Source organism: Seriola lalandi, unplaced genomic scaffold, assembly GCF_002814215.2.
Source record: "Seriola lalandi dorsalis isolate HSWRI2012SDOR001 ecotype SW California unplaced genomic scaffold, Sedor1 jcf7180002054353, whole genome shotgun sequence".
Lineage (NCBI taxonomy): Eukaryota > Metazoa > Chordata > Actinopteri > Carangiformes > Carangidae > Seriola > Seriola lalandi.
In genome coordinates this window covers 486,672-500,109 of record NW_019524906.1, presented here as the reverse complement: position 1 = coordinate 500,109, position 13,438 = coordinate 486,672, and the positions used below count along the sequence as shown (strand labels likewise).

The following is a 13,438-nucleotide window of genomic DNA, read 5'->3' as shown; positions in this document are numbered from 1 at the left end:
TCACTGTTTTGATATATGTGCCATTTAACACCACACTCCATGCCTCGATATTCTACTTGGATCTTTCCACTGGGAGCTCTCTTCATTCTCTTCGTTCTCTCTTGGGCGTTTGAAAACACACTGAAGGTCTTGACAGTGTAAACACACACACACACACACACGTCTCAGCTTGGAAAGCTCGTTTGACCTGTAACAAACACTTGAGCTGCGTATGCAACGGCTTTGCTAATGCTTCAAATATGCTCTCAAGTCCACATTCAGTGCATACCAAATCACTTGTCATGCATAATGCCTTGTGATGAATTCTGGGCAAAAATGTCTTTTTCGGGATGACATCAGTAGAAGTGAATTGCCTGTCTGGCTCCGTTTCTTTCAACCTTCACTGCGTTTCTCAAACATTCAAATTAAACCCGGCACACTAACCACAGAACACCGCAGTGCATAATTTAAACTTGACACCATAAATGTAAACATGTCTTTCGCTACATAATTTATCCATACTACTCTTAGTGTTTATTTTGCACGGTAGCAACTCAGTTTCTCATATATATTAGCTGCAGGTCTAGCCTGGGCTGGTGAGGAGCGGTGTGGGTCTGGGCTGGGTGGAGGGATACTGTCGTCCTGGGGCTGTGGTGTGGCCCTGACACAGAAGTGGTCCTGGTGTGTATAAATGTCCTTCTTGTTTGCTTGTTTGGTGGGTGATGTGAAGGCGGTCAGGGGTAGATGTTGCTCTGGACTCAGTTCTATGCAGTGCCCTCTGCCACACTGACAAGTCAGCAAAAAACAAAAACAAACATCTGGGTCCACTAAGAGATTTACCTCTGTTCAACACACACACTCCCGGCATACACAAGCAATTGACCTGTTTGGTGTGTATGTTTGCTGACCGGCTTCTGTGGCACAAATTGTGTGTTGGCACAAAGCGAGGCCAGTGTGTGACGGTGAGGAGCGGGTGAGGAGGGCAGCCTCAGAGCAGAAAGGGCCTGTTATGTCTTTGTCTCGTAAAATGCTACTATGGCTATAATTATCTGTTTGACTGCAGAGAAGAAACAGTTAAGTACGCCTCCACATCGCACATGATCCATGACGGTACACAACCAAAAGGCACTACTATTGAGCTCTAACAACCAGGGAAATTTTTAAGACTCTAGAAGGGAGTCTAAAAAGGTCCATGACCTAAGACAGAAATCCCACGGCTCCTCTGCTGCATGAACCAGTTTTGCATCCCCCCTCCCCCCTCACGAGCATTGACAGAGACACCCGAACACACACACACCCTAGCTTTATCTCTCCCATGTATTAGTAAACTGATCTGGCTCAGCAGAGAGGTTAAACTGATTAAGGTTTTGGATGGGACACAATTATGACACAATCTCTATGCAATGTATAACCAGCCGCAGCCCTGGGTCTTCAGGTTTCCGATACCAGAGCGTGATTAAATGTTGAGGAAATGGGGAAACTCAAAATATTGCATTCCAGACAAATGCAATTAGAGTGTATCACATGTAGTAAATCCTACATGCTTTGATACCTGGTTATGAAGTTGAAAGGAAGGTAGCTATTTGACCTTTTATAGCTGGAGTCCAACGTAGCGTTTTCAAGAAATGCTTCACTGCTTATATCGTAACACTCATATTGACTGTTAGCTGTACGTCTGAAATACCAACCAGAACAGAGAGGAAAAAAAAGTCCAGCCATCCAAATACGCCATGACGGGCAGGTACTTGTTGTCATCCCAGCCGTGGATATTTTAAACCATGGGCAATGAATTCAAACATGTCAGATCAGTTATTTCAATGAAAGCTGCTGCCTCCTGTTTCCTTCTATGCGTGCACATTATGCGCATGTCCCCTGGCTCTTCCCCAACACAATGATCCCAGCTGAATCTACTAGGCTAAAAGTTAATGAGCAAACATTTTGTGTTGCATCAAACCAGACCTGCAGTATTAGGCAACTTTTGGTACAAGTGGCATGTCCTGAGAAATTATTATGCATACTTTACCATTCTGTACTAACAGGAAATGATACAAAGTGTGCACGACTGGAGATCCATCAAAACTGTATCCTTGAAATGGCTCTGGCAATTTCTACTTTGGACACTTGACAAAGAGAAAGCTCCCAACATTTAACACTTTACTCAGCTGTGAACAAAGTTCCTCAGTTTCTATTGTGCACAGCTTCGGAGGCACGGTTTTCCATGAACACCACGCTCAGTCAAGTGAATTTATCATGCATACTGATCCTAATTTTGTCACTTGTCCAGTTGAAACATACCAAAATCCTGTTGAATTTAATATGTAATTAGGACACGCTGACATGCTGATGTGTATCTTAAAGACTGAGAAAGAAAAATCAACTGAAACTTTAACACAGCTAAAAATGGTTTTAAATCATGAAATAAAATAAATACTTAAACTTGTTTATTTTTCTTTTCTTTTTACATTTGCCTTCCAGACAAGGCCACTTTTTAATACATGCAAATACTTTTACCAGTCTACTGTTTGAAACGCCATTAAAGACAGACCTCAACCTATGTAGCCATCGAGATAAAATATATTTTAATTAAAGTCTAAATATATTTATAAGTAATTGGATTTAAAAGCAGGACAACCTTTAAAGGAAGTCCTTGAATCAAACTTTGGCAGAATGTGTAACATAAATATTTAATATGTATACAACATGGAACAGCCCACCAGTTTATGGTTTATATCAAAAGAACAATTAATAATCAATGAACAGCTGTGTGTGTAATGCCAATGATGAAATAAATGGACCGATATATCAGTTGTTACTTGCAACAGAGTGTTTCAGTGTCTCTGACACTGAGGCGTGTGTTGTGGTTGTGTAGATGCAGGAAGTGTTGAGTATATCAAAGCAGTCCTTAATTCAGATCTAAATGATAGATAGTGGGAGAGAACAGGGGATTAAAGTTGGGGTGATGTTGGGGGGTTGTGGGGTACTGGATTACATTACTATAAAAGATTGACTGGAAAACCTTTTGGGCCTGACAAGAAGTTGGCCTAGGCTGCTCAACAAGGAAAACAAGCAAGATCCATCCATCCAGGGCTTTCATTCGTATGCCAAAACATCAGTCGCAGAGCCCCTCCGCCAGCTGTTTCATCATACCAGTATCACATATGGACAGTGTTGTGTTACTATTAGCATGACGACTGCACTGCCAAGCAGCGCAGCAGACCTGACAGGAAGACAGAGGATAACCACAGGATGGGATTATGGGTTTGTACAAAGAAATTAGACTATCAAGCTACCTGATGAACTCATTTGCCTTGGGAATGACTGACAAATCAAATTCTGAAAATGATTTAATGGGGAGCAGAGGCACGGGACCCTCCCAAAAAGTGTTATATGTTGATCTCCACCAGGTCCTTATTCGGGCCTGATAAGGTCTTTGCATTTGTGCCAATTTAACAGACTTTAGGAGCTCTGTTTCCTAAGCATGCAGTTACTCTTGACATGCTGAATCAATGCCTCTTCTCGCCTATTGACCCTTATTACTGTAAATGAGCTATATACAGACCTCTCCTCTCCCAGTACACTGGAGTAAATGTGTGTGTATGTGTGTCCAGCCTGAGTGTGGATCAGCAGTTGGCCTTGCTGATGCACAATATTTTGTGTTGGTGGTTTGGTTTCCTTGCATGACTTCATTGCTTGGGTCAGTTTGAATGTCTGCATGTTGTTGCTGCTGGGTGCAAAAATATAATAAATAAAATGCTTGTGAGGATCATCTGAAAGTGAACTGAGCTGCAGCGCAGGTAGTTTTGGGAGCCAGTGGTTCAGAAGCTAGACTCAGAAATCGTGGCCTCTAAACTGTCCAAACAGGCCGGAGCGTCAGAGGCCCATACGGGTACAAACACATTAATATCAACGTCACTCGCCGCCCGCACCCTGTGCCCAGACAGCTCCAGTTTCAGGCGACATTCAGAGGAAAAGTCAGGTCATGTGCTGAACCTCAGTTTTAATTAGCTAATGGCACTCCCTGTTTCATCTCCTGCATCTGAGCTGATTGCTCACAAAAGACTCCATTTACCCCTGAAAATACACGCCATCTTGGCACTGACTGGCGCTCAACGTCTCAGCGTCTGCTGCCGAGGGATTTTGCCACTCTCTTCCAAAAATCAGTCTAGTAAATCTAAATATATATGTTTGCTGGTTTCACACCAGTGGAAAAAGAGGAAATTCCATGATCTACGCTTTTTTTCCAGCAGGCCTCAACATCCAACTTTCCTTCAACAAGTGGTTTGACTGAGTGTGTCAGTGAGTGAGTGTGTGTGTGTTTTGGTGTTTGTCTGTACGTGTGCACATTTCTATGTGTTTGGACGGGGCCCCATTAAGCAGCTAATGCTGGCTGAGTTTTATCATTGTGAAATGGGCGGGTGGCTCTCTGTGCTCCAAGAAAACATGAAACTAAAATATGTGAATTTACCCTTTTATGGAGGAATTTTGTTTTGTTTTTAAATAATTTGTCAATTACATCACCTTAGTGTTATGAATTCTGGGACAAAAAATAATAATGTAATACTGTAAATTACTATGGGCATGCTGCACAATGAAAACATGTTTATCTCTCTACTTAATGACATATAAATCACCACAGGGATTGCTTTACTTTACTCACACGGAACGTAATAAGCATGCTTTAATAAATTTGACCAGGTGCCAGGTGCAAAAATAAAATTTTAATTGAAGCCTTGATATTATATCCAAGCCAAAACTGTCATAATAAAACATTACCTTTGCCATTTACAGCACATAATGCTCCCCAACTTGTGCTTTAGTTGGGATTTCTAAAAATACTGATTTTCCGAAAGATTCTTACTATGAAATTTTGCATATAAATACAGTGGCATAACAAAACCACTGAATCATTTTTCATGCCTCAAACCACTGACTGCACACTTCATCCCACAACAACGTAACCTCCTCTAATACCATTTAAAGCGTACTTTTGTTCTGAAAGTCTTACTTTATGGGTGAGTTTTTCTCCAACATCTGACCAAAACTGCTACTGCCAAACAAACTAAATAAAGTGCACAATGCTGTACTCCTGCCTGAAGACAGTCTATGCCATGTAAACCGTCTGTCCTTTCCACACAGACAGCCGCGATCGTTTGGGAGGATATTTTCTGACCTTCATGGCTCACAGTGCAGCCTTCAGACACTTCAAATCCGCTGGGCCAGGCTCTGACAAAGCAGAACAATATCAAAGTCTAGGACCATGTCAGGGCTACTCCTGCTGGATATATTTTTAATATTTATGCAGACACAGGGAAAAAATGTAATAAACTAAAACAACAAGTGAATTAGGCATGAAACACAACAGGATATTGCAGAGAGATTATGTTGTTTCCTTTTCACCCGTGTGTCCATCATAGCTTGCCTGCCCCTACACAACAGCCCAGGGCCCGCTTTAATTGGAGGGGAGAGGAAACTAAACATATTTTCTAAAAGGCAGCAGAACTTTTAAGAGCCACAATATATGGAAGGAACTGACTTTTTTTTTTTCTTTAACGAAGAAGTTCTGAAAATATTAGCCAGGTACTGAACGTGACAGGCCCATGCAGGGGTCAGGGTACAACTTATGCGTTGTGATAATGACTTTTTCCTGCCAAGACGCAGCATGAAGCAAATGCTGTGCAGCTGTACAGTAAATACATCTCTCTCTCTCTCTCTCACATATATATATATATATATACATGGAGAGAAAGACAGAGAGAAAGAGATATGTGTTATGTTTGGATGTGAGGAGAGGCCTGCTTCATAAGTGTCCGCTGGAATCTGCTGCTGGAAAGATAATAAAGGGATTAGCTCTGGTTTTTCTAGGGCATTTGGTCCTAAAACAGAATGTCTCATCTGTTTCCTCTATATGAATTGCTGAAATTCTTGAATGCCTTTGTCTATTGCATGAACACAACAAACACAAGAGGTATCAGTGCTACTGGCCAAAAAGCACACAAGGTCAGACAAAAAAAAAAAAAAAGGAAAAGGACTCAACTAAAATACATGAGCATGCACGCTCTTTCAGATACACACAGAGACACTAGGTTCCCTATAAGTACAGAGTACTTAGTTAAATCCGTATAGACTACATACAAACACAAACACACTTACAAACACACACAGGGAGCGTGTTTATTTTCTCTGGCCCTCCAGGTTTATCTGCTGAAGTCTCAGATCAACATACATTCAATCCCTGCTGATTAGATGTGTTGATTCAAGCTTGAAAACATTTCACATTTCTGTTTATGTTCTGTCGGAAAAGCGCGAGTGTTACAACCAAACAGACTGTACATGGAATCAATAATTCCTATTGTGAGAGTCAATGGAAATAATATCCCCATTTTCACATTGCTGCATGGCTGCAAATATGTATGTGTGTGTGTGGTTGCGTGTGTGTATGTGTGTGTGTGCTTGAAATAAGGGTGATCATAAGGTTAGGGTGTGTAGCAGAGTTTCACAGTGCCTCATGTCCGCAGACAGAGTCCAGTGTTTCATCCACACTGAGCTGAATTGTTCTAGCGCTCACATATGGCAAACATCTCCAAAAACACACACACACACACACACACACACACCTTCACAGTGATACATTTATGCATAAACCTATACGCATACAAACATGTGCCAACCAAATGTAGTTGCAGTCCTAAATGGTGTAAAGACACAACCGCACAATGCTCCAAAGAGCAACAACAACAACAACAAGTCGAATGAGCCTTTAATGCAACACAACTGAAGCAGAATTAGCAGTTGAGGCACGTACAATGCAGCAAATTACTTCCAAATTTTTAGTTCACGCTGAGTCAAGGAAGCAGAAATGCTAATACCCTGGAGTGACGCAAAGCAAGAGAACAGCAGCAACAGTTGAGTTAGTGTCTTTTTGGCTTCACTTGGCGTTCAGCTCAGATGTGCATTAACAACTTTCAGAATCATTCAGAGCCACCATGAATTTCTTAGTCAACACAACACAAAAGTGCCATAAAATACAACTTCCTATTAAAAGATGCTCGCTTCAGCTAATTTTACAAGCCACTGTTATACAAGTTATTTAGAAAAATAAACAAGACGTGAAAAAAAAAAAAAAAGAATCAGGTCTTGAGATAAAGCAGGTGTTGTAACAATATTGCAGACTCAGTTTTTTCAATAATTAGGATTTGGATGGGTTCCTGAACTTGAAGAGGACCACTTCTGACAGGGGCTTTGGGTGAAGCCGTGAATTGAGCAAGACTAGCGAATGTTACCGACCATCCCTCTGCGGCTCCCTTCTCCAGACTACTACATTTCTCCTCATGTTTGGCTTGGATATGGAGCCAATTCACTTAATACTTGTGGGACAGCTAAACATTTAAAGCTCCCATTTAAATGGATCAAGTGTAGGCATTGTTTGGTTATGTTAACCATATGTGTTGGCTTTTCATGATCTGAATCCCTTCTCAAAAAACAGAGTGCTCGTGAAAATAAACATGGCTTTGCCCTACACAAATTGTGGACTAATTGTGTATTTGGACTAAATCATTCTTAAGGTTGGAGGGCTTTTTCCATTTGCTAAGGGACGCGGGGAATGACAGCTTGACATTGATTAGTGTGTTGACTTGTGGAATTGGAGCCTTACCTGTAAAGAATACAACCACAAATCTATTTATACTACCGAGGTAGTGCTTCCCTTACAGCAGCTCACATCTTCAGTGAAGAAAAAAACAACTTTTTTTACATGCTCCACTAAAAATACAGGAATTACAATCATAACTGTTTCTCAACCAAAACAAAATAAAAGTTTCTGTTGAAAAGTAATCAGCAATGAAGCAAGTCCAGGCTGGCTTTTGGACACAGTGTACATGTATCTTGTGGAGGAAAAATCATCTACAGGGACTGTATTACTTTGTGAAATATGTTCTTGTGTTTAATTCAAACAAAAAAACATTTTTAACAGATGATTGTAATTATGGGACAAAATACACTCATGATAAGCCAATAAATACAACCTAATACTTTCAAAAAGAGAGAAAAATTAGTAAAAGTAAGAAGGCGAACTATGAGGGGATTTTCAGCAATACTGAATGTATGTGTTGTGAATAGAACTGACCACTAATGTCTGTTTTTCTGGGGCTGGTAAATGTTTTAGTGGTTTGTGATGACTCACCATACATTTGTTAGGTTTCTCTCCGGAGTGGACCCTCATGTGAATGAGCAGCTTGTAGCGCGCGTTGAAGGGCTTGTAGCGGCGAATGCAGCCGGCCCAGAAACAGGTGAAGTCCTCACCTTTGCGCTGGTCGATGTGGACTTTCTCAATATGCCTCACAAGCTCCTCCTGCTGCTCATACGCAGCACTGCAATCAATCCAGCGACAGACCTGCTTATCACCCAGTGCTCCTCCAACAGCTTCTTCCTGCTCGGGGGCTGTGTGGGACCCGGGAGGGCCTCCAGAGGTCTGTTTGTGTCCCAGGGAAGAGGCTGGTGCTGTTTGCTGGCTCTGGTGGTGCAGCAGGCCCCCAGGGCTGGGCCCCACGTATTGGTGGAGGTGGTAGGGCGGAGGCATGGCAGGTCGAGGGGGGTGGTGAGGGTGACGAAGGTGCCCACTGCGACCACTCAAGTGATGGTGATGATGATGATGGTAGTGGTGCTGATAGAGTTCGTCTTCACTGGGAGAGAAGTCATCGAGGGGCTCCTGCTTGAGGGCAGCCCCCGATCTTTGGCCCCTGTCCAGGAGAGCCCCAGCATCAGGCCCCGAATGCAGCGTCCCAGACATTAGCGCCCCACTCATCAGTAGCCCCAACCCGTCCGAGCCTCCTCCTCCCCCTCCTCCTCCTCCTCCCCCCACTCCTCCCCCGGCTGTTCCTCCAGCCCCACGCCCCTGCAGCATGGAGCCCTGCTCCTCACACAGCCCCTGACCCTGCTCCGGCTCCACTGATGACACTGAAGAGGAGGACGAGGAGGAGGAAAGGGACAGCAGGCAGGTGGCAGGTGAGGACAGCTGACAGCTCTCCTGTACCGTGGCTTGCTGGGGGCTGCCGTGAGGTGGGGGCCTTTGGAGGGTTTCCCGCGAGCAGGAGTTAGAGGGTGGGGACGTAGAAGAGGAGGAGGAAGAGGAGGAGAAGCCGGCACTGCTGGTGTGGCTGGGTGAGAGGTTAGTGCGGAACCCGTTGACGCAGGCCACCATCGACATCTGGGAGGAGGAGCAGATGATGGCGGTGATATTGATCTCCTCGGAAGCAGCGCCAGTAGCTGATGGGGAACCTGTGGCAGCAATGCTGCCGGTGCCAGCAGCGGCGGAGGACTGCGAGGCCAGGGACAGGCAGCGTTTCTTCAGACTGCTAGCACTGAGCAGCCGCGCTGAATGATGGGAGCCAGTTGGGGACAAAGCCAGCGGGGAGGAGCCATCTTCATTATTAAACGGTTGCACTGCGTCCCTTGACACAGCGCTACCTACACCGCCCGCTGTACATACGCCACTACCGCTGCTAATGTGCGGAGCTCCAACTGTCTCGTCCCTTCGCACCCCCAAAACGTGGCCCGCTCTACAGTTCTGAAACCCGGCCTGAGATGTGCTATGGACCCCAGACCCTGTGCTGGAGGTCTTATAGCCCATTGAGTTCTCCTGTTTGATTATGTAAGGCAGAGAGGAGCGAGTCCCGCTGGCACTGCCGCAGCCCAGGCCAGAGGAGGCCCCCAACAGGGTCCTCTGGAAGGCAGAGGAGGATCTGTAAGGAGAAAAACACAGAGAGAGGAATATGAGCGCTTTTAGCTCACAGACTGATGACAGATACAGTCTGGTTCATCCTTCCCACCAGCAGCACCGTCAGAGTTTACCCACTTCTCCCTCCTCCTCCAATCTTTCACTCAGTTCAAATAACATTCATGCCATCTTAAATGAGTCCCACTGACCTAAAATATTTCATTCCTCGTAAGGGGCCATATGGAACAAACATTAACATTGGGCAGACCGTGTTATGGATTCGGTGACATAAGGTGATGTTGGACACCAGGTAACATCCACTGCTGGTGATCCAAAACGTTTTTATGAATAAATGAAACAGGATCTTTTAGTAGTGAGAGGATATGAATGGGCATTTATGACTAAGAATAGAGAGGGGGAGGGATAGATGGCTACCGAGACAGAGAGGCCACTGGCTAGTGTGTCCATCTGACGGGCTTTGATGACACAAAGGGGTTAAACCCAACCCAACATTGGGGATAAATAGGGAGTCACCTGTTTTGGTGGCATAATTGCAGTCTATGAAGGGTCACCGTTTACAATACTGTGTATTATGGTGGGAATCTTTTCCCTGCTGAATGGGGAACCCAGGTCAGATTTCTCCATGCGTTGCTGTGATCTCCTACATAATCATTCCTGTCAGTTGGCTCATTATGGATTTTGTCCAAAGCCCCTGAGTGATGTGAGAAGAGCTCTCTTTTCTCCGGGGCTGTCTCATGAAGGAATCGTCTTTGTCCCTTCCCCTGAGCACGTCGGGGGAAAAACGGAGCTAACGCTAACTTGGGCTGGAGAAAGCCACTGGCAGACCCCCCCCCCCCCCCCCCCCCCCCTTCTATTCAGGAACACCATTTCCTGTTTGGCTGTGGGGAAAATATTGAGAGACAATATGAGAGGAGCGAATGTTTGTCCAGACGCACTTTCAGTTGGATGACTGAGGATCGAGGGAAAGAAAAGAGAAGGGGAAAGAAGACCCCACAACACAGAAATACACTGGGAATTCTTTCTGACTTGACCAACAGTAGTCAAAGATTTCACAACAGAGGAATCGCATTAGTTTAACATAAACGCTGTACTTTGGACCCCATCCAGTGTGTTTTATGGGACTGGGTAAAGCTTTCAAGCTACATACAGTATGTGTACATCTGATTCACAATAGCACAGATAATGAAAAACACATTGTAGCTTCATAATGTTAGTAATACTATACCAAACAGGAGACATTCAAAACTGAAACAGGGACAGAAATAACAGTGACACTTTACCTGTGGTCTTGGTGAGGGCCGTCCTGCAGGAGGAGGTCGGGGGTAGGTCTGTCGCAGTGGAGGCTCTGGAGGTAGAGCCCCCCTGAATGACCCCCCACCGGCAGTGGCAGGCTCTGCCCACATCGCATCAGGGTGCCCTCAGCGTCACCCAGCTCGGCGTCTACATCTTTCTCTGAGCAGTAAGCACCATTCACTGGAAAAGGACCAGAAGAGTGTTAGCAAACTGGCCACATTACAAAGGATCAGAATGTAATTGATATAGTATTTGCAAAGGAGAACGGTGCATCCTTGATATGTGCCCATATCAGTATTGCTTTAGCTAGCAGAGCTGTGACCCAGTGTCACTTTCAAATTAAAAGCTGGCTAAGCAAATTGCACTCAGTGATCTACTGACAGCCTTGGAAGAATAATCAGTTTACAATGGGATCCATGACATCAGTGACATGTTGAAATCCTATTAGATTAGAAATATTCTCTTGAGGAATAATTGTTGGCTGCCACAACTGTAGTATCCAGTGATATATGGAGAGCTCTTTGGCAAAGTCTGATTGGTGACAGCAAGAATAACGCTGGAGAGATTTATTGCTAAATATTATTGCTGGAGTAGTGAAGGAACTTTAAAAAAAAAAAAAAAAAGGCGATGTGTCCATTTTGGAAAAATAAACTTACTCAAATAAATATGTCAGGGAGGACCAGCCATTAAAAGTGTAACCATTGTATTAAACAAGAAATTAAATGACATACTTCCCCTTTAAATTTACCACCATTTGCTTTCATTTTATGTCATCAATCATTTTGGGAAAACAATGCAGTGACCTCATGAATTGATTTAATTCATTTCTCATTTTATTTACTTAATTAGCAAGTTACTAATGGGGGGGAAAATCAGCAGTTGAAGGGTGGTGTAAACTTGCTTTAGATTCTTGATGATGTTTCACCTCTCACTCAAAAGGCTTCTTCAGTAAGTTAAGGTTGGATGTAGATCCATGTACTGAGGTGTAGGAATTTTTCTTTTTCTATCAACTATATTGTGTTTTACTCTTTATGGCACCAAGCATATTATTTAAACTTTACTTGTTTTCAAGCTGAATTTTTATCATTCCAATCTGAATATTTAATTAGAAATAGACGCTTTATGAATGTGACCAAAAATATAACAAAAGTAGGAAGGAGAAAGATGAAAGGGAGAGACGAGAGGTCTCGTGTATGAGGAAATATTTGTGAAGGGAAAGCCGATATCCCCACACACGCATGTGTAGGTGGCCACGCGCCCCCTGTTCCAACTTTCCTAACTCAATTTCTCAAATTCAATTTTCTCCTAACGATGTTATTGACAATGTTATCACACACCATGAGCTATTATTAATAAACTCACCCAAACACCATGTATGTGAGGGAGAACACAGAAAGGTACCCGCAAAGAAAATTAACTAGATGTGAAAATAGTCAGAGAAACTTTCAGCAAATATAAGGATTTGGGCTAAAGATGAAAAAGCAAAAAAGCAAAAAAGATTAACAAAGGAGAAAGAAAGATATTACAACATGAGTAACAGATGGAGAGGGAGGATAAACAGGACAAGCAGGAAAGGAAGTGTTTTGGAATATAGGAAAAAGGTTACAAGAATGAACAAAAGACAAGAGAAAACAAGGGAACTTTGTGAGCCATGTTATCCTCAGCTTAAGGAACATCTATTCACATATCCCTCCTACAGCTGATGTATCCACAGCCTCCTCTGCATGTGTTGTGTTGCGGGTCACAGCGGAAACACAAAGTAGAGAAAAGGCAAAGCGAGCAATGCAAACAGTCCAGTATCGCCAGGGGACCCAAAGGAACTACGCTGGTTTCACTCAAAGCCGTTAACAGGAGGCAAGATGTCTATCAACTCTGGTCTGTTCTCAAGCAATACAAATTGTTTTGTTTATCAAATTCTGGATTGTTCTGGGGGGTTTTTTTTGCTTGTTTGTTTGTTTGATTCCCTTTTTCACAATTTGCTGGCTGGGCATCGCCACCAATTAGCATTTACAACTATGTTTCTGTATGAAGGTTTCAAGGCCCCCTGATGTGGAGCCAAGTGTTTCCCTGCCTTAAGTCAGGAGTAATTCAATCAGGATGGCCAGAAGTGACATGAAGATGACTTCACATCATCAGAGATCTCTTAATTAGGCCTTGACTGCCCATGTGCATGCACACAAAAGCACAAACAACCAAATAAAAACACTGTCATCATAAAGCACAGGATGGACTGGCAGTCGGTCAATGAAACCTTGAATGAATGCACATGCTTTCTCTCACACACATATCAGAGTCACCACCATATCAAACGCAGACCCACACCAAGCAGCCCGCTAAATCAAACTCAAATTATGAGACAATGCTCTTAAAAAGCGTATTGCTCTGTTCCACAGCACAGACTGTACAGGGTGGATTTTTGCCAGGAAAAGTTCA

The 13,438-nt window shown here is 43.5% G+C and overlaps 1 protein-coding gene across 2 annotated transcripts in view; it reads right to left on the bottom strand.

Annotated features, from left to right (window-relative positions):
- glis1b (GLIS family zinc finger 1b) overlaps positions 1 to 13,438 on the bottom strand; it is a 72,564-nt gene that overhangs the window by 31,752 nt on the left and 27,374 nt on the right. For both annotated transcript variants that reach the window (XM_023408073.2, XM_087174443.1), the window contains 2 exons: positions 10,993 to 11,185; positions 8,159 to 9,716 (listed from right to left, as the gene is read on the bottom strand). In XM_023408073.2, coding sequence (XP_023263841.1) covers positions 8,159 to 9,716; positions 10,993 to 11,185 — 1,751 coding nt within the window. The remainder of the gene's footprint in view (positions 1 to 8,158; positions 9,717 to 10,992; positions 11,186 to 13,438) is intronic.